This window comes from Poeciliopsis prolifica, unplaced genomic scaffold, assembly GCF_027474105.1.
Source record: "Poeciliopsis prolifica strain line A6 unplaced genomic scaffold, Auburn_PproV2 SCAFFOLD087, whole genome shotgun sequence".
Lineage (NCBI taxonomy): Eukaryota > Metazoa > Chordata > Actinopteri > Cyprinodontiformes > Poeciliidae > Poeciliopsis > Poeciliopsis prolifica.
The window spans coordinates 1,103,928-1,124,086 of NW_026562462.1; the positions used below are offsets into that span (position 1 = coordinate 1,103,928).

A 20,159-nucleotide genomic window follows, 5' to 3' on the forward strand; every position below is an offset into this window, starting at 1 on the left:
ATTTCTGCTCTAAAATGTTTTTATGGTCTGGTGAGATAATATCTTAAATTTTGGATTAGCTGTAAGCTGTAAGAAATAAATGCTTGAAAAAAATTCTGTCTTAGATTCATCTATGTAATGATGAATTTAAAGTCAATTATTTGAATTTTCCTCTTAAACTGTAACCCACTTCCTCCATTATTTTTATTATAGTCAGTTCTGATTACAGACACTAATGTAATTAAGTTACTCAAACACACTTAATATTCTAATTTACTGAATTGATGTAACTAATAAACCAATATACGTAAATGAGAGGAATCAGCATCATCAAAACCAGCAGGCAGTTTCTTTTTAAAATTAACAGAGCATATTTTAAGCTGTTACCAGATAACATATTTGTATTTCATTGTGCCAGAATGTTTTTTTTTCTCATCCTGGTGACAAATACTTTACTCAGGATTCACTCATCTTTTTTCTGTTACACCTGACATAAGGGGGCCTCCAGTCACTCCAGTGGAAATTGGAGGAGAGGAGAAGTTCACAGCAAACACAACAATTTTCTACTAAGGGCAACTTAAAGAAATCAATTCACCTAACATGAATGTTATTGGTCACTTGGAGGAAACTGTAGTACTCCGAGAGAACCCACACAGACAGGAAGAAATGCAAAATAAACAACTCGCCAGGTTTCAAAGCCAGGAGTAAATTTGTTTTACTTAGAAATTTTTATACATCGAGCAGAAATTCAAAATAATGTGTCTGAAAATACATAACACTGTCCTTTTGAAGTAATTGTGAAAGTTACTGATGATTTGATCACAGTTTGTATAATTGTTAGTTATTCATACTTATGGTATCTTGAGTGTTTCTTTAATGTGTTTCTCCACTTGAACTTCTTCTTACAGACCGAACAGCTGAAAGGTTTCTCTCCAGAATGGATTCTTGTGTGTTCTACTAAAGTGTGTTTCTTCAAGAAAGCTCTCTTACAAACAGAGCAGATGTAAGGTTTCTCCTCACCATGGATTCGTTTATGTTCCATTAAACCACGTCTCCTCTTGAAAGCTGCCTCACAGATAGAGCAGGTGTGAGGTTTTTCTTCAGAATGACTTTTCATGTGAGCAGTTAAATATGACGTACGGCGGAAGCTTCGACTGCAGACCGTACAGCTGAACGGCTTCTCCTCTTTGTGGATTTTTGTGTGTCCTACTAATGCGTTTTTACTTTTAAAATCTGCACTACAGACAGCACATATGTAAGGTCTTTTCTTTGTGTGAATAATCATGTGTTGTTTTAAGTTTCCCTCAAAAGCAAATGTTTTGCTACAAATGGAGCAACTGTGGGGTTTCTCTCCCGTGTGAATTATTAAATGTTGTCTTAAATTGTTCTTCCTTTTAAAAGCTGCATTACAGATGGAACATTTGAAAGGTCTATCCTGAGAGTGAACTTTTGTGTGATCTATTAAATTAGTTTTTGAAGGAAAAGATTTGTTACAAACTGAACAGTGGTAAAGATTGTCTCCAGTGTGGATTCTTCTGTGTTCTAACAAATTGCCTCTGTGGATAAATATTTTCCTACACTGAGAGCAGCGGTGCAGCTTTCTGCCTTTCTCACAAACTGGATCTGTGTTATTGGTTCCAGACTCCAAACCAGACTGAGCTTCACTGCTCTTCTCCCAGCTTCCATCACTGATGTCCGTCTCTGAGGTCTCTGACGAAGAATCAGAAGTATCTTCAGTACCAGATTCTACATTTTGATCTGGTTTTGGTCCAACAAGTTTTCTGTTTTCCTTGGTTTGGTTGTGATGAAGCTCTAGGAGCTTCTTTTCATCATCTTCACTTTTCACAGGAAGTGGATGGAATATAAACTTGATGATCTCATTATCCTCCTGTTCCTCTTTAATCTGCAGAGGGTTCTGGTCCTCCTGGTCTGGTCTCGGACTCCACTTCTCCTCCTTTTTGATCTCCAACAGTTGCTGGACGTCTGCAGGACACAGAAAGTCAGTGTTTGGCAAACTGGCAGTGTCACATGCCGTGCTTCCATTAATCAAATGATTTCTCAGGTTAAATTTGGTTATGGGAAAATCCCCAATTTCGAAAAAGCTAATTTTTCAATCAAATGTTTTCTCTTTTTTTTTGGACGAGATGATTATTTTGGCCATATTAGAATCGATTTATTTTGCAAAACTGCAATGGAAACACTTTATGTCACACGATCAACAACTGGATGTTGCCACTGGAACAAATCATAAAGAAGAAGATAACAGGAAGTAGATGAAGGATTTCAACATAATATGTTTTTTAATCACATCACGTGAACAAATTTATTCATGTCTGATTTTAAATTGCGTCTCTTATTTAATGGAAACACAGCTATTGTGAAATTGTGTTTTTTTTTTTTTACATTAGTGAAACATCAAAGTTTTGCACACATCTGTAATTATTCTACAGCTAATTCCCAAATTCTTAAAAAAAAATTCCGTCTAATTTAAATGTTTTGCTTCTTCCCTACTCTTTTGTTCATAATGGAGCTGACTTACGTCTGGACAGGTCTGGTTTCATTTTTATTATCTATACGGAGACGAAGTGAACGCCATGTTACTGTTGCTCACAGGACTTTGAGAAAAACTATAAGTGGAGGGCTACTTTAATTCTGATGTCAGTTTCTTTTTTGAGTAAAGCACTTCCATCAGATGACAGTTTGAACTGTTATCTGATATTGGTATTTATTGCTAATCAAAGTGGTTTGAGGTCACAAACATCATGAGTGTATGTATACAAACCTGCTCTAAAGTCGTAAGGAGACTTTAAAAACATATTAATATTCAACTAACACATTCATACCTTTAAATTGATTGAATATGAAACACTAAATTAAAATTCATTTAAAGGTACAGTATGTAACTTTTTCAACAAATATTTTTTCACACTTGATAAAATTCTCATCATGTCGGTAAAGTTCACTTTATAAGACAGATAATCTGTAAAAAATTTGAGCTTCTCTGGCTTTCCCCAAAGCCAGGAGTAGGGTCTTTCCACTGTCAATCACCCTCATGCAAATTCGCTCCCTGTTATGCTGCGGCTGATTCACAATAACTGATTCTGCCGATGAAGGTGGATAAACTACACGTTTAAGTTGTTTCTCTGCCATTAGTACATTTGGTAGTGCAGATATGAGGATGATTGACAGCACTAAGACCCTCCTACTGGCTCTGGTTCCTTGTTTCGACCAAGAGTGGTGCATTTCTTCAATCGTAGCTCTGGGAGGTGGAAGAGATAAATCATTTTACAAATTATCTGTCTCATGCCCAACTGTGACAACATGGTGATATTTTAAACAAATATGTCCAGAACATATATATTTTTAAAAGTTACATGCTGCAGCTTTAAGGGCTAAACACAGTGGGTCTGACTTACATTGATAAATATTGTTTATTTATGAAGTCATTATGATATGGACTGTGTTGAAACTTTCCTTTCCTTTCCTTTAGCATGCCAGTGAATTTTTTGTTTTCATCACGGACTTTCAGTGGTCTTGTTGTGCTAGACAAATCAACTTGCCTTGCCCTGGATCGTTACTGGTTCCGTTTTAAAAAACGTTGAAACAGAAGATAATGACCGTCAAACCGACAGTCCATCTACTCACTGTGTAGCGGTTCCTCCATCTCTCAGCTTCTTTCCTCCAACGCAGAAGCCTTGAACTCGCTGCATCCAGCTAGCATGCTAAGCTAACACACCAGGGACGAAATTAAGGACGAACTTCAGTAAAACAGAACTTCACAATTAACGTAAGATCTCAGTGGCTTTAAGGAGACGTATATAAATACCCGGACAGCTGACTGAACACGAACAGTTCACACTGAATAGGAAAATTAAAGTTTTTGTCCACCTATCGTTTGCTGCTAGGAGACAACTACTTCCGCTATTCATCGGATCTTATTAGCCTCCAAAATAAAAGCTCAATTTGAGGCGCAATTAATAGCTACGTATGAGTTGCATCCAATACAATAATATAAATTAGAAGATGCGTTCCTATCCGACTCATTTCGTAGATTAGTTAACTTTTTGAAAATAACAGCCTTTAAGCAAGTGCTAAACATACTTTGTGTTAAGTCTACATTTCTGTATTGACATGTTTTTCAGTGTGATGTAAATATTCTCATCTTATTGCTTTCATGAGCTTCAAGCAAAAATCAGTATAAATAACAGAATATAGAAAGTAACCTGACATGGATGCTTCTGGACTGTGGGAGGAAATTAGAGTATCTAGAGGAAACCAGACAGGGAGAACTAAAGACTTGACCGATAGTCAAATCCAGAAACTTCTTCCTGCCAAGGACCAATGCCATCAAAGACACCATCATGATGTTTGCACATTTCATTTATTCAGCCCTTTGCACACAAAGCAGAAGCTTACACAAATTCTAGTTAGAGAACACAGCTCGAAATACAGTAACACAAGCATAAAAATAATACCACAGAGTAAAAAAAAAAACTCACCAGCATATTGAAGAAAAACAATACCTCTGCGGTAATAAAAAGGTCTGGGATTGATATAATAAATCTCAACTGAAGACACCTTGTTATTGTACAACTCTTGTAAAGAAGGTGCTCTGGTTGTGATTATCTTGATTTTAACTGGACCTAATTATGTTGAATTTTATGCAAACCACTGCTCTCCTCCCAGTTTTCATCACTGCCATTTTTCTCTGAGGACATTAAAGAATCAAAAGTTTTCTCTAAGTACATTTTTGTGTGCTTTTTAAAATTAGCTTTTGAAATAAAGGTTTTGTCATAAGTAGAGCATCTGAAAGGTTTTTCTTCACTGTGCTTCTTCAGGTGTCGTGTCAAAGATTGTCTCCATGTAAAGGTTTGGTCACAGATAGAACAGCTGTAGCGTTTCTCTCCAGTGTGGATTCTCATATGTTGTATTAAATTGCTCTTCCTTTTAAAAGCCGACTTACAAGTCTGACATTTGAAAGGTCTATGCAGATTGTGGACTTTTGCGTGATCGTTACAGTTTCCTTTAGAAGTAAAAGTTTTACCACAAACAGAGCAGCTGAAAGGTTTTTCGTCATTGTGCGTCCTCATGTGCAGTGTCAAAGACTTTTTCCATGTAAATGTTTTGTCACAGACAGAGCAACTAAATGGTTGTTCTCCAGTGTGGATCCTGTCGTGTTCTACCAAATATAATAAACAGCTGAACATTTTCTTACACTTAAAGCAACAGTGCAACTTTTTACCTTTCCCTTTCTTATACACTGGATCTGTGTTATTCTTCCCAGACTCCAAAGCTGACTGAGGTTCAGTGCTCTCCCCACAGTTTTCATCACTGCCATCTTTCTCTGACAACTTTAAAAAATCAAAAGTTTTCTCATTGTGTATTTTTGTGTGCTTTTTCAAATTAGCTTTTGAAATAAAGGTTTCATCACAAGCACAGCATCTGAAATGTTTTTCTTCTCTGTGCTTCTTCATGTGTCGTATCAAACAATTTCTCCATGTAAAGGTTTGGTCACAGACAGAACAGCTGTAACGTTTCTCTCCAGTGTGGATTCTCATATGTTCTACTAAATTGCTCTTCCTTTTAAAAGCTGCATAACAGACTAGACATTTGAAAGGCCTATGTAGAGTGTGGACTTTTGTGTGATTTTTAAAGTTTGCTTTAGAAATAAAAGTTTTACTACATACGGAGCAGCCGGAAGGTTTCTCTTCAATCTTTTTCTCTTCACTGTGCATCCTCATGTGCAGTGTCAAAGATAGTTTCCGTGTAAATGTTTCATCACAAACGGAGCATCTGAAAAGTTTTTCTTCACTATTATGCTTCTTCATGTGCAGTGTCAAAGATGATTTCCATGTAAAGGTTTTGTCACAGTTGGAGCAACTAAATGGTTTTTCTCCCGTGTGGATTATGTTGTGTTTTAACAAATATTGTCTACAACTAAATGTTTTATTGCACTTAGAGCAGCAATTTAACTTTCTACCTTTCTTATACACTGGATCTGTGTTATTCTTCCCAGACTCCAAAGCTGACTGAGGTTCACTGCTATCCCCCCAGTTTTTATCACTGCCATCTTTCTCTGATGACTTTAAAAAATCTAAAGTTTTCTCTTTGTGTATTTTTGTGTGCTTTTTTAGATTAGCTTTTGAAATAAAAGTTTCATCACAAGCAGAGCATGTGAAAAGTTTTTCTTCTCTATGCTTCTTCATGTGGTTTGTCAAAGATTGTCTCCATCTAAAGGTTTGGTCACAGATAGAACAACTGTAAAGTTTCTCTACAGTGTGGATAGTCATATGTTGTATTAAATTGCTCTTCCTTTTAAAAGCCGAGTTACAAGTCTGACATTTGAAAGGCCTGTGCAGATTGTGGACTTTTGCGTGATCATTACAGTTTCCTTTAGAAGCAAAAGTTTTTCCACAAACAGAGCAGCTGAAAGGTTTTTCGTCATTGTGCCTCCTCATGTGCAGTGTCAAAGATCGCTTCCGTGTAAAGGTTTTTTTACAAACAGAACATCTGAAAAGTTTTTCTTCGCTGTGCTTCTGCAGGTGTTGTATACAAGATCCTCTCCATGTAAAGGTTTGGCCACAGACAGAGCAGCTATAACGTTTCTCTCCAGTGTGGATTCTCGTATGTTCTTTTAAATTGCTTTTCCATTTAAAAGCTGCATTACAAGTCAGACATTTGAAAGGTCTATGCATAGTGTGGACTTTTGCATGATTTTTAAAGTTTGCTTTAGAAGCAAAAGTTTTACCACAAACAGAGCAGCCGAAAGGTTTTTTGTCATTGTGCCTCCTCATGTGCAGTGTCAAAGACTTTTTCCGTGTAAAGGTTTTGTCACAGACAGAGCAACTAAATGGTTTTTCTCCAGTGTGGATCCTGTTGTGTTCTAACAAATGCTGTCTACAGCTAAATATTTTACTACATTCAGAGCAGCGGTGTAACTTTTTACCTTTCTCACAAACTGGATCTGTGTTATTGGTTACAGACCACAAATCTGCCTGAGCTTCACTGCTCTCCTCCCAGTTTCCATCACTGATATCCGTCTCCGAGGACTCTGAACAAGAATCAGAAGTTTTATCTTCGCCATTTGGTTCAGAAAAGTCTCCGTTTTTCTTGGTTTGGCTGTGATGAAGCTCTGAGAGCTGAGGTTTCTCTTCCTCATCTTCACTTTTCACAGGAACTGGTTTGAATATTAACTCAGTGATCTTTTTCTCCTCCTTTTCCTCTTTAATCTGTGGAGACTTCTGGTCCTCCTGGTCTGGTCTGGGACTCCAGTTCTCCTCCTCTTTGATCCCAGTCAGCTGATGGACGTCTGCAGGAAACAGAAACAGACAAGTTACAGAACACGGCTCTCGTATGAAATGTCATAGTAATGAACCAAACATGGAGTAGCAGCATTCAGCTTCTATGCACCACAAATTTGGAACAAACTTTCAGAAAACTGCAAAACAGCCAAAACACTGAGTTCCTTTAAATCTAGACTAAAAACCCAGCTGTTTAGAGTCACTTTTGAAACATAAACACTAATCAATAATCTAATGTGTAATGATGAGAAAATGTCATGTCTGTGTTTTCTATGACTTTGTATTTTTGTTTATTATGTAAAGCACTCTGAAATGCCTTGTTGCAAAAAAGAAAAACTTTTTTAAGCCACAGATCCCTGAACTTTGTCCTGAACCAAGGTAACATCTGCCAGTTAACACTGAACGTGAAAAACAAAAATATATTTATTCAATACAAATTTTAACTGTTAGAACACAGAATTAGCATGTTTGATTGCATCTTATTTACATCCTCATCATTATTCGTCAGAGCTTCTCGCAATGCTGGTCATTTAGCTACATTATCTATTTCATGTTAATGTAGATGCTCAGCTTTCAGAAATTACTGTGGTTTTCTGTGAGGATAAACTTATCTGGTTTAGTAAAAAGTGATTGAAGGTATGCGTCCGCTCTTGTCTTCCCTGTTTGAAGGTTTAGTATTATTGTTTTGTTCTTGTCTTATATATTCTGGTTCTTGGATTGCAATTTCAGATTTTACATTTATACTTGTGATGTGACTGAATAATTATGATAACTCTTCAGTTGTACAGGGCATCATGGATCATAAGAGCATAAAAACTGCCCTGGCTTGAATACTACAAAATGTGTTTTAGATGGAAATAGTAATATAATTACTAAGTTTATGAGTTCACTCAAATGTAAAGTAATTAGAAAACAAGACGAGACTAGAGAGGCAACAGTAGTAGCAATGAAAACAAAAGCTCTTGGCAGTTTGCAACTTTTACTAAACAGCCTGTTTATTCTTAATATTTTTCAGAAAATAAATTCTGTTTAAAAGTTGTAATGGGATCACTAACAATCAGTTGGTAACAAGATTAAATGTATTTGTACCGGGACCATGCTCTATGTTGGTGTCACTGCAAAAACTGGGTTGATCTGGTGACTTGTGCAATATATTATCTTTCCCCCTTTTCCTCTGGTTCCTAAAATAAAGAGAAGTGAAGTAAGATTTTATGTGGATAAACATTTTAACTACATTTACATTTTCTACAGAGCTTGTACCAATGCACATTAAACTATAGCAAAGGAGCAGAGGGGAAAAAACAGCAAAATAAGAGTAAAGAGAGGTCCAAATGAATTATTTTTACCCTTTCATCTTTGCTCCACATCTCTAAATGTGTTGAGTGGACATAAATACAGAAGGCACAAAATCTGTATTTTGGCAGTCCAGTGATGCGTCCCCTGTAAATAAAACACACCAGTTTATTAGCAACCAGCCAACATTATATGTCCAAATTTAACAGCACTTAGACTTTCCATCCAATTGCTCGACTTATGATTAATTTGTTCCACTACAACATAAAGTGGATGAAACATGGAAACGATAATGATGTGATATATGAAGCTTTAAACTGAATAGATAAATGATTCTTAGTCTGTTTTTATTGAAACAATGGCTGGATAAAAAGGAAAACTGGAAAAAATGAGATGAGAGGGTTGTCCAGAAACTTCGTTTCCAAGATTAGGGGGGTCTGGACCCCGTTGACCTCCCCCGGGATTTACGCCTATGTTAGAAACTTAGATTCATAGTTTTAAATCTAAGTTTCACACCTGATGTGCTTATCTGATCAGAGACAGCTCACCGGCAGGGGGCGCCCAAGAGCCTGTAACTGTCCCGGCTGTTTATATTTAAAACAGCTGTTTATATTTAAAACAGCTGTAAATGTGCAAAGCTCTATACTTTACAAAAGCTGTTAACAGAGGAACAGTTTCACATGAATGTTGCTAAAAATAATAAATAATGAACTCAGGCTTTTAGAAACAGAAATAATAAATATATTTTCAATTTGATCATAGAATAATTTAATTTAATAATGCTAAAAGTTGTTAACATTTTTTTATTGTGCTCTGTTTCATGCGGTGTCTCTGATGTGAGATTATTCCATCTGCTACAGAAAATTAGCTTTCATAGAGCGCAGATGTTGTCAGGAAAGAATCAACAGGTTTACTGAAGTTGGAATGAAACATTTTTTGTCCTTGCTAATATTCCAAGGGATTCTCCAGTCCCCAAATATTACTGTATGTTTGTGTTGAAAAATGACTCAGGTGACCTTGATCCACCATGTAGCAGGGTTTTATAATGCATCAGCAAAGATGAGGTATTCTTCATAGCCTGTTGTTTCAAACTGTTCTTTAAAAAAACAGAAACTAAAACATAGGATCTGCTGTGTTTATTATAAGTTATCATTTATGTTTAGTACGAGCAAATCTTTGATTTAGCAGATTAAAATGTCGCCAAATGAGGAAAAATTGGGTTCATTGAAATACAAAAATATCATAAAACAATAAAATGTGAGGAGGGAAAATACTAAATATCTGCTCATTTCAATACACAAACAGATGAACCAGTTCCTCAATTAAAACTATTTTTTCTGGATTCCTCGACGCATCACTAGTAGATTGTGGGTCTACGCTTCACAAACAACTGTTGAGCGCAGCCAGAGTTTCTAGTGAATTAAAAGAATATTCATATAACCTCACCTGATATTAAATGGGTCCCACAGACCCGAGCTTTCCTCGTGGTTTTCTCGGTCCAATCCACCCGATTGATAGGCTGAAACCACAGCCTCCTCCGAGGGCTCTGGAGCGGCCGGTTTCCCCCCGGATGCGTTAAACTTTTATCCCGTCCGGCCAAAACCGGTTCGAACAGCCGTAAACGCAACAACCCGACATTTTGAGTTCGTTGGTGGTACTTTTCACCGTTAAGTACTTTTGTTGTTTTTGAAAATTACCGGGGATATACTTCCGTTGCTCCACGATGCGTGCGCAACTTCTTGCTAACGTACGCTGGAAATACGTCATAATGACCTTCAAAATTAAAGCACGATTTGAACCGCACTTTAAAATATTTAATATAATAGAAATATTGTCGCCACAGTCGGGAAATTAAGTTGTTGAGGCGTGTAGGTTTACCCACCCACAAAAAATATTACAAACATTAAAAAAAACACACACACACACAAAAAAAATTAAGAATAGCTTATTACTAACTTAAACATAATGGGCAGTTATCAAAAACAAAGTACTCAAAGGATTATGCCAATATAACGCCATTTCTTAAATTAACAACTGTAAGCAAGCTCTAAACATAATTATTATTAAGCCTTCATTTCTGTAATAACATTTCTAAAGCTTTTATAATAATATTCTCAAATTACATGTTATGTTTTCATGAGCTGTAAGCAGAAAATCATCACAATTAACAGAAATAAAAGCTTGAAAACATTGGAAGGTGTAGTTCATCAATATGTTTCATCCTGTGAATTAGATAATAAAGAAAGATTAGATACAGGTCTGTAACATCTTGATCAACAGAAAGTTTCTTCAGTACAGGTTTAATTACAGTTTCTTAAAAGCTTGTGGTACATATGTTCACTAAGAATAAATTAATCAGATTTATTCAAAGGTAACTTCTTTAAGAGGTGGTGGGGTGTATTTTCCAGACACAGTTGCATTTTATTCCAGAATCAAGTAATTATGTTACCTTCAGTTGCTATAAAAATTCTGCATATAAAAAATTAAATGACACTTTGCAATAGTGGCCTCTGTTTGTGAAAGAGGCCACAAACACACTTGAGCCTCTGTCTCTTTAAGAAGTTCCTACTCTTTCCGACACTCCACCTGCAGGAAGTCATCACAACAATGCTCCTCCGTTATGCTGGATAAAATTTAAGAGCGTTGGACGGAGATCAGATGATGAGCTCAGCAGAGTGAGGTTCCATCAGGAGTTTGGTAACTGCTGCTGCCGCTAGTCTGGATGAGCTGAGTGGGGAAGGAACAGGGGAAGGATGCTCTGTGGAGTGGAAGCTTGGAGTTACCACATGGGTTAACACCGAGGCTTTGAATAACTGGAAACCAGTTCCTCTAAATCTCCAGGTAGCGAATCAGATGAGATGCAGGTGCATAGAAATTCACCTGCAGAAAATCAGTCCTGCAGCTTTCCACTGCTCCACCTTTAGATCTCCCCCTGGTGGAGATCTAAAGTATGGATGCTGGAAGAAGAGTAGCCACACACACACACACACACACGCACACGCACGCACACACACACACACACACACACACACACACACACGTACGCACACATGCACACACACACACACACACACACACACACACACACACACACACACACACACACACACACACACACACACACACACAGTGGATTCCTGGCAGCTTACTAAATGTTTATTCAAGTTTTACAACACTTTCATTCTTTGAGAAGCCAACTAAACTTTGCATTTAAAATTTATATTACTTTCAACTTCCGTATAAATTTTGCTTATGAACAAAGTGACAGTGTTCACACACAGATACGCTGATACATAAAAGTTAATATTTAATTAATACAGACCCGTCAGTCGGTCAAAAATTTGATAAACAAACTTTTTGACACAGACATCATTGTACTTCAGTTTGGATGTGACATTAATATGAATATACTCAAATTATTGGACCAAACTGATGGAGAAATGATTCTTCACTGCATTGAAGAAGTTTTGTTGCTGTATTGACAGATGAAACATTGTTTATATGCTCTTTTATTTTTATTATATGATTAATTTAATGATTTTTTGTTAAAACGTAAACTACTTACAGCTTATTGTTGAAAAGAGAAAAAAAATTCTTTCTGGTTTTCATGCCTTCATCAAATAATTTCCTGGTCAATATGCAAATATATTGGTGCCACCGTCTGATGACTGGAATTGGTAACCATGAAAGTGAAACAAGTTAATAAAGTTTCCTGCAGCTTTTTGTAGTTTCCATTTAGATTCCATTTGATTCAAAGTTTAAAAACTACAAACTAAATTAAATTATAAGTGCATAACCTGTTTTGTTGTTAACACTGAAAATAATAATTCAGTTCCTCAATGTTGTGAAATAATGTTGAGTTACTATATCTGAAGACTTGCAGAAATAAAAGAGAAACACAAAATGGAGTTTGTCTGTTAAATAATTATGTTTGTGTTTTTGTAGGTTCTCAACCTTGTTTGCTTGTTTTGTTTTCCATATTTGCCAAAGTAAGAGCAATTTCACTTTGAGTCCAGTCTGATGTCAGTTTTACTTTCATTTTTTCTTACTGTTTAAATAATATTCAGGTTTGCTGTTTTTGTTTTTTAGGATCTCCACAATATAGAAAAACATTGGTGCATAAAATACTGTTGCACAAAAGTACTCACTCCTAACAATGTTTTCTACAGTAGATCCATTTCTAATGGTCCTAATTACATCAAATTCACATTAGATATGAGTAAAAATCAAAAGAAATACATAGAGAAAGAAAGGAAACAAATTAGCCAGTAGACCAAAGTGTGTGTGATAAGGTAGAATTAAAATCTGACAAAATGAAGTTGCAAAATGGTAGAAAGTCCAGGAATCTTTCTCTATACCCAAGTGTTTAGAAATCTTCCCATTGTCAATGCAAATGAGTATCAGCTAAAACGTATATCGCTAACTGATGGCCAATAAAGCACCCAACTTTAATCCAAATGGAAATCAGGAAACTGCAGATTTAGATTGAAAATGACTTTAATTGATCCAGTTAGTTTGTTTCTTAAATGGTGCAGCCATCTCTGAATAAGGAAGCAATAAAACAGTTTATCTTTTAACAATTCTTCAGATCATTTATTCTGGTATGAGCAGAGAAATCGCCATGGTGACATCCTGGTTTTTATCCAACAGTCAGTTATGAACAAGTTTTATCCAAAAGTCAGACGTTTCAAGACACATCTTTACTTTTAAGTTTTGATGTTGTTTTTTACAATTACAGTTTGTGTCAGTTTACAGTTTGAACTAAATCAATACAAAGAATTACAAAACAAATATAAATATTATGGAGATAAAATATAATCGTAAAATATTGTCAAAATAGCCGTTAACCTGTAAAACGCAGCACCAAAATCTCTCACCAGCTTGGATTCTAAAACACCGTAATTCTACCTTCATCTCTATGTAAAAGTGCGCGCACACACACACACACACACACACACACACACACACACACACACACACACACACACATATACTTTTGCTTCATATTCTAAACAAAACTTGAACTTCAGTGGAATATGGATTTGCATAAGACTTCTGGAAACAAGGGATTCTTATCTAAAACAAGGAAGAGAATATTACAAAAATACAGGGATGTGAAAAGGTGTTTTCCCCGATCCCGAGTTTATTTTTTTGTTTATCGTCCAGCAGCATTCAGGTGTGGGTGTGTTTATGAGAGGAGGAAAAGGAGCTTCATAAAATCCAAACTCCTGGTTGTCGCTTTCACATTTTGGACACAAACAGCAAATTCTCATCAGAAAGGTACGTTTATGAGAAACCCAAGAATTAACTAGATTATTTATGTGTTTTCATTAATCCTGTATGTAGAAAACATTCATTTGTTTTAAGTAAGGCATTGTTTTTTTGTTTTGTAAAACTAAATTCAACATTCTATTTGTAATAACAGTTTTGCTGTAATTTAAATTCTGCCAATTGAGGAACAAACAAAATAAATAGTTTTGAAAATTCCTCAAAGTTTCCATAAGATTTAATAAGTTCAGAGTTGAAGTTATACTGTGAGGATATTTGACTACCAAAGTAACATGATACAGACAGTGATGTCATGAAGTTTGACAGTGTGAAATCAGTGGCTTATAGCTATGAAACCTTTTCTTCATAAGTAATTTTACTTCTATCTTAAATTAGAAACAACGTTTCCTTTGTTAATCTTAATCTCATCTTTTATATGTTACAGACGATGAAGCATCTGATTTATCTCTCACTGCTGCTGCGTAAGTTTTTAAATAATCCAATGCTGAACATGCATTTATATTATTTTTACTAACTAATTTATGCGTCTATTTTCTGTAGAATCTCAGTTTCTCCATTTGTTTACTGCAGTGACTACGATCCTGAACCAATGGAAATTAAGCATTTTGTTTGCTGTATTGTTTTCTGTTGTTTCCGGCAGCCCTGCTGATCTGTGGAAATACAAAGAGCAAGAGAAAACGACTTCAGTCATGAAAGTAACTGCACTCTTAATGGATCACCCACAATATTGACAATTAAATGCAACAACAAGGCTTGGGAGCTTCAGTGCAGTGGAGATAATGATCATCTGAATATGTCCTTCAGATGTTCTAAAAACACAGATTCATTTCAGTTTATACTCTCACGTTCAGGTTTGTTCCTTCAGTGTCCTGCAAAATTTTCTTTGATGTTTTTGAGCTGCTAAATAGGAAAATTACTCTATAATGTATAACCAACAGTTCTACATTATAGAACTGTTGGTTATACATTATAGAGTATAACCAACAGTTATACTCTAACTGTAAGAGCGTTCAGTTATAAATGCGATTTATAACTGAAATCGCATTTTTATGAGAAATAAAGTTTGGATACACACGTCAAAGAATAGGTTTCTGAACTTTTTCAAAGTTCAGATATGTCCTTAACAACTTTCTGTGATTTTGATTTTCAGAAAACCGTTGCTTGAACATGAATTGCAAAAATCTTTTAAAAGATTCTGAAAAATCCCCCTGTAATAACAAGTAAGTTCTGTATCTGTGATCTCTAAGCTGTGGTCTGGGGTCAGTTTGACCTACAGAACAATTTGTGCCTCCAAAGTTTCCCAAGTGCATTTGGTTTACTAGCCCAGGCGGTTCAAGCAAATACAATCTAAAAGATGACAATTGGGATTTCCACTAAGATGAGCTCTTCCAAAATAGATGGAGACAAAGATATAAATCACAAATTGCTAATCTTTTATTAAACATGTTTTGCATTTAAATAAATCTAATTTTAGATAAAATTTGTGCCTTGTATTACTTTTCTTTTTATAGTTTTGGCCACTGTGGCAAAAATGTTTGGACATCTCTGTGTAATATAAACTAATATTTACACAATTGTTTTTGATCTTGTTTCAAGAAAATATTTTTCTTCCACAGTCAGATCTCCATTTCTTCACAAACTGATCGATCTTATAAGATAAGCTACATGATTCTAAATGTGAATTTTTCACTGTTCAAACGGGTAAGTATTTCAAAGTGTTGAAATTGTCCTGCAACTCTTAAATTAGTATCTTTTGAAAAACAAAGTGATCCTACAGTAGCCAAGTTAAGTGAGATGTTTCTAAAATAAATTCTGTTATTTTACATCTTGGTTCACATTTTAAAGTTATATTTGCAGCCCGACTGAGGAAAAAGATAAAACGAATGTTTTGACACCCTGAAAGTTACAATGTTTTATCTCATAATCTATTTTCCATTTTCACCATGTAAAATTATTATGTTTGCAAAACTTTGACAGAAATCAATTTTAGAAAAACTCCAAAATATTTTGCCAATATATTTTGGAGTTTTTCACAGCAACATATATTTTTAAAACTGAGTAAACAATTCTCTAATGAATGGTTGTCCAGATCACATTCTTACAACACAGCTGATTCAAATAGTCTAACTTCCTCAGCATATCAGAAAGTTCTGCAGAGGTTCTGATAATGAACAATCACTTAATCCTTCCCCCATTCTTCTCCCACTCAGCTCCTCCAGACTAGTGGCAGCAGCAATTAGCAAACACCTGGTGGAACTGAAAATCTGCAGAGCTCATCATAGGAGCTGCTTCTTATCCAACGCTGCTCAGAAAGGCTGTTAAAGGCTTAATGGAGGAGTACTGCTGTGATGACATGCTGAAGGCAGAGTGTCGGGATTAGCTTCTTAAAGAGACAGAGGTCCAATTTTAACCTCCAATAAACTTGCATTGAATTGGTGCAATACATGCGTCATGGACAAACATTAGTGATTAAGATTTAAAACTTCATCACAGCCCACAGTCCAGGAAGCAATCATTTCTCACAGCTCAGACCCCAGACCCTCTGGACAAAGATTACCATTTCATTGACTACTTATATCTCCATGCAAAGTGATTAAGATATATGACTAATCTTTTTGTCTGTTTTTAAAGGATATTTCCAATGACCAACAAACAAACTTGGATTGAAGCTTTACAATTCTGCAGATTACGTTCCACTTTGGTTGAAATTACCGACCAAACAGTTTGTGAAGCAGTGACTACGATCCTGAAAAATAATGCAGAACTGCAGAACGGTGCCTGGGTCGGCCTGGAGAGATCCATCTTTGGGACCAATCCAGAGTGGATTTGGACGTCTCAGAAGAAAACTGAGATTATCAACCATCCTGTTGACCCTCTGAACAACCACTGTGGAAAGGTTGCCTTGGTCAGGGGTGAATTGAAGCTGGTGGATGAAAACTGCCATAAGCGTTTGCCTTTCATCTGCCAAGATTACCTGGGTGTGTAATCTGATAATATGATCTTTGTCATTTTTATTTAGAATTCTGGTTTAATGTAATTTGACAAGTTCTTCTGATTACTTTGGAGGATTTTTATTCACTGCTGATGCTTCAGATTACACCTTTAATTATTACTTGTGAGACATGAAGTTCTGTTTCTGACTGTCTTTCTACAGGTTGATAAACTGTCATTATTCATTAACACATTTTAAGGTGGCTTAGTTTGACTATTTCACTTCTAATTTTGACTTGTATGAATCATTTATTTATTTATAATTTTGTTGCTGAACCTTAGAGGAATAAGATTAAAACCCATTTTCTGTCATTGGTAAAGTCCTTTAATAGTGGTAGGGATTACAAAGTCTTGGATTAGGATAATCTGAGAGAATGTTATCTCATGCTAATGACCATACCACATGTAAATAACTGATTATCATTGAGTTGTGACAAACAACACCTGAATTAATGTACAGTTCTCACTGCAGCAGCCAAGAATAGCTAAAGGTTACAAAAATGTTTAGATTTGTCCTTTCTTAGACAAATTTAAAAGTTTTATCAAATATGTGGCGTATGTTTGTAGTAGAGACACTTAAGAGATGAAATATCGGTGGAAACGATGCAAAAGCAGCTCTGGGTCTCTTATTTATAAACCCACACTTTAAAAAAGCAAACAGGAAAAAGTAATAACTAATCTTTGTTCATGTTTCTTAGGCCTGGTCCACTCAGAACCAGATACATGGGAAAATGATACATTAAGACTAAATGTGGAAATCTGAGAAAACTCCACATTTGTGTTTGTGTGTCAGAAATAAAGATTTAGGGTCTTTATTAGGATGTTATGTTGGTGCCGTCCAATAATCCACCAACATAACTTGTTTTCTTTGATCTGATTCCCAATAGACATTGTTTTAACTTTATATTCTAAAAGTCTATTTTTAAAGTAGTTTTGTCCACACCTGGTGCCATGTTTAATTCCTGACAGGAAGTCATGGTTGTTTTGAAGCAATCTGATTGGCTGACGGGTTTTAGCTCAGCACTGCACTGCCCCCTATTGGTTCATTTGGATACAAACCTTTCTGAAACTGATGTGATGAGATATTTGTTTTCATAAAGACCTGGCTATGAGTGAACAAGGCCTTAGCAAAATGTAAATATATTTATGGTGCTGTCAAGGTGGTGGGATTTAAACTCTTACAAAACTTTATGAAAACACCTGAGTGGCACAAAAAAATACAGCTTGTAACAATATTTATCAACTCTTTTTAAAATTTAATTTTACGTTGTAAACTTGATTTTACTGTCATTAACATTTCCATAAATAAAAAAAGCCTATTGATATTAGCGTTGTCTCACATTTCATAAAGAAAATACCCAAATTATACCTCAGATTATTGAAATGCTTTATGTCAAACTGTTTCAAAGTTTCAGTAGTTTATCTCTTCATTTTAGAAACTACCAATAAGTCATTGTGTGCTCATCAATTAAGTCTCTGGTGTGTTGAAAGAAATGGGAAAAAAATGGGCAAAACCAAAAACCTCAAAACACTGAAAAGCAGTGAAAAGTGAGTATGCAGGAAAATAAAGATACAAGAAGAAATCAAATTCAAAACAGTGAGAAAGGTGTCCCTCTGCCTGAGAAATGCTAAATCTGACCAACAGTTGTTTGTTTTTCACTTTAAAATGATCAAATGTATCAAACTGGCATTTACAATCGGTGCTCACTTCATGATTAGTGACAAAGCGTGATTCCATGTGAAGGTTTTATCACAGATGAAACAACTGAAAGGTCTTACTCCACTGTGCTTCTTCATGTGTTGTGTCAAAGATTGTTTCCACATAAAGCTTTTGTCACAGATGGAGCAACTGTAGGGTTTTTCTCCAGCGTGGATTCTTTTGTGTTCAAACAAATATGGTCTACGACTGAACGTCTTCCCACTCAGAGCAGCAGTGTAACTTTTTACCTTTCTTGACAACTGGATCTATATCATTCTTCCCAGACCTGACTCCACTTCTCCTCCTCTTTGATCCCCATCAGCTGCTGGACGTCTGCAGGAAACACAAAGTCTAGATATAGGAAACAGTTCTCCAATCTAGGATCATTTATAGATATGTTGATCATCTATAGAGTTTATTGTAATAACTAGAGATGCCCAAATCTAATTTTATATTCATCGGTCGCAATATAGAAAAAAAAGTCTAGATCAGGTTCTAGATTGGTGACAATGTGACTGATTTGTGCTGTGAGCGACAGCTTGCTTTATTATTTTCTTTACATTATATTTAGCATTCCGAATTGAACTTTCTGAAGGTTTTTAAAAGGTTTTAAAAGTTTTTTTTGAGTTTACTTTTACGATTTAAGTAAATTTATTGTTTCAGTTTCTATTACTTCTTCTATTTTACATTGGCTGCTTTACTCCTAGTTGCACTGAGTGGGTATATTAAAGTTGTGTTGTTTCTTTAGTAAGCTTGGTCAAACATGCTTGACCAAGCTTGTGATGCTATTAAAATGTGCTGTACTGGTGCAGAGTCCTGAAACAAACTTGTAATATATTCATGTCTGTGATTTTTAAAAAAAGGAAACATTTTAAGCCAACTCAGCACTGTTTTTCTTTTACATTGACCAATGTAAAACCTCAGATCTTGGTATCTGAAGTAAAAAAAGGGGCTCGTTGCATCCCTAGTAATAACTCTCACACCAACAATGCAGATTCCATGAAAGTCAATGATCATAAGTGTATTTTCTTTTACTTTTTAAAAACTGTATAACTATCAGGATGCCTAAATAAAGAATTTTAATTGCCTGGTTTTGGGTACTGAATATTGTAATTTCTTTCATTATGAGATCAGTAACACTGATATATTAAATGTTATATTAGAACAATCTTATCTACATCTGCAAAGGTCTGAAAATCAGCGACTGTCTCTTTACTCTGACAGACCGACACGACCACCAGGCAACGTCTACATGACAGTTATGGATTCTCTCTTTTACTTTATCTCTTTTAGCCTCTTTTATCTCCTTACACCCACACGCTGCAGCTTGCATAACCATGTTTGTGTGTGACTCCCACCAGTCATATATAAACAGACATATAAGCAGCGCCTGACTCTGACTGTAACTCTGTGTCTGATCCATTTGTATGACTTGTAACATTTCATTATTTTTCAGCATTTTAGCCTGTTTTTATATCAAACCAAATCTCATTATTTCTCAAGGTAATTTACACTCAGGGGTTCTGGTCGGGTTCTGGGTGAAACACAGAGACAAAAATGAATCAACTCCAACATGTTGCTAACTTTTACCTCACTATTGCCAACGT

The 20,159-nt window shown here is 35.6% G+C and overlaps 2 protein-coding genes and 1 long non-coding RNA gene across 4 annotated transcripts; 1 reads left to right on the forward strand and 2 right to left on the reverse strand.

Moving 5' to 3' along the window:
- Positions 1-683: 683 nt before the first annotated feature.
- LOC129353316 (gastrula zinc finger protein XlCGF8.2DB-like) lies at positions 684-3,898 on the reverse strand. Of its 2 annotated transcripts, XM_055022597.1 has the most exons (3): positions 3,806-3,898; positions 3,625-3,706; positions 684-1,962 (listed from the first exon to the last, which is right to left on the reverse strand). In XM_055022597.1, the coding sequence occupies exons 2-3, from the start codon at positions 3,641-3,643 to the stop codon at positions 821-823; spliced, it is 1,161 nt and encodes a 386-aa protein (XP_054878572.1). In that variant the 5' UTR covers positions 3,644-3,706; positions 3,806-3,898; the 3' UTR covers positions 684-820. The 2 variants fall into 2 exon arrangements, with proteins under 2 accessions (XP_054878572.1, XP_054878571.1); XM_055022596.1 differs by having other exon boundaries at positions 3,625-3,894.
- Positions 3,899-4,341: 443 nt separating this feature from the next.
- On the reverse strand, positions 4,342-10,280 carry LOC129353328 (zinc finger protein 271-like). The gene is made up of 4 exons (XM_055022605.1): positions 10,020-10,280; positions 8,627-8,720; positions 8,370-8,461; positions 4,342-7,288 (listed from the first exon to the last, which is right to left on the reverse strand). Exons 2-4 carry the CDS (start codon positions 8,632-8,634, stop codon positions 4,623-4,625), a joined length of 2,766 nt encoding a protein of 921 aa, XP_054878580.1. The 5' UTR covers positions 8,635-8,720; positions 10,020-10,280; the 3' UTR covers positions 4,342-4,622.
- A 4,004-nt stretch (positions 10,281-14,284) lies between these two features.
- On the forward strand, positions 14,285-15,239 carry LOC129353325 (uncharacterized). The gene is made up of 3 exons (XR_008605005.1): positions 14,285-14,323; positions 14,503-14,713; positions 15,013-15,239. It is a non-coding gene; the product is annotated as an uncharacterized LOC129353325 (long non-coding RNA).
- The last annotated feature ends 4,920 nt before the right edge of the window (positions 15,240-20,159 follow it).

Excerpts from the sequence above, each read along its gene's own strand:
- LOC129353328 (XM_055022605.1), bottom strand. Across the intron at positions 7,289-8,369 it reads CAACATAGAGCATGGTCCCG|ACGTCCATCAGCTGACTGGG; the intron begins GTACAAATACAT and ends TGTTTCCTGCAG.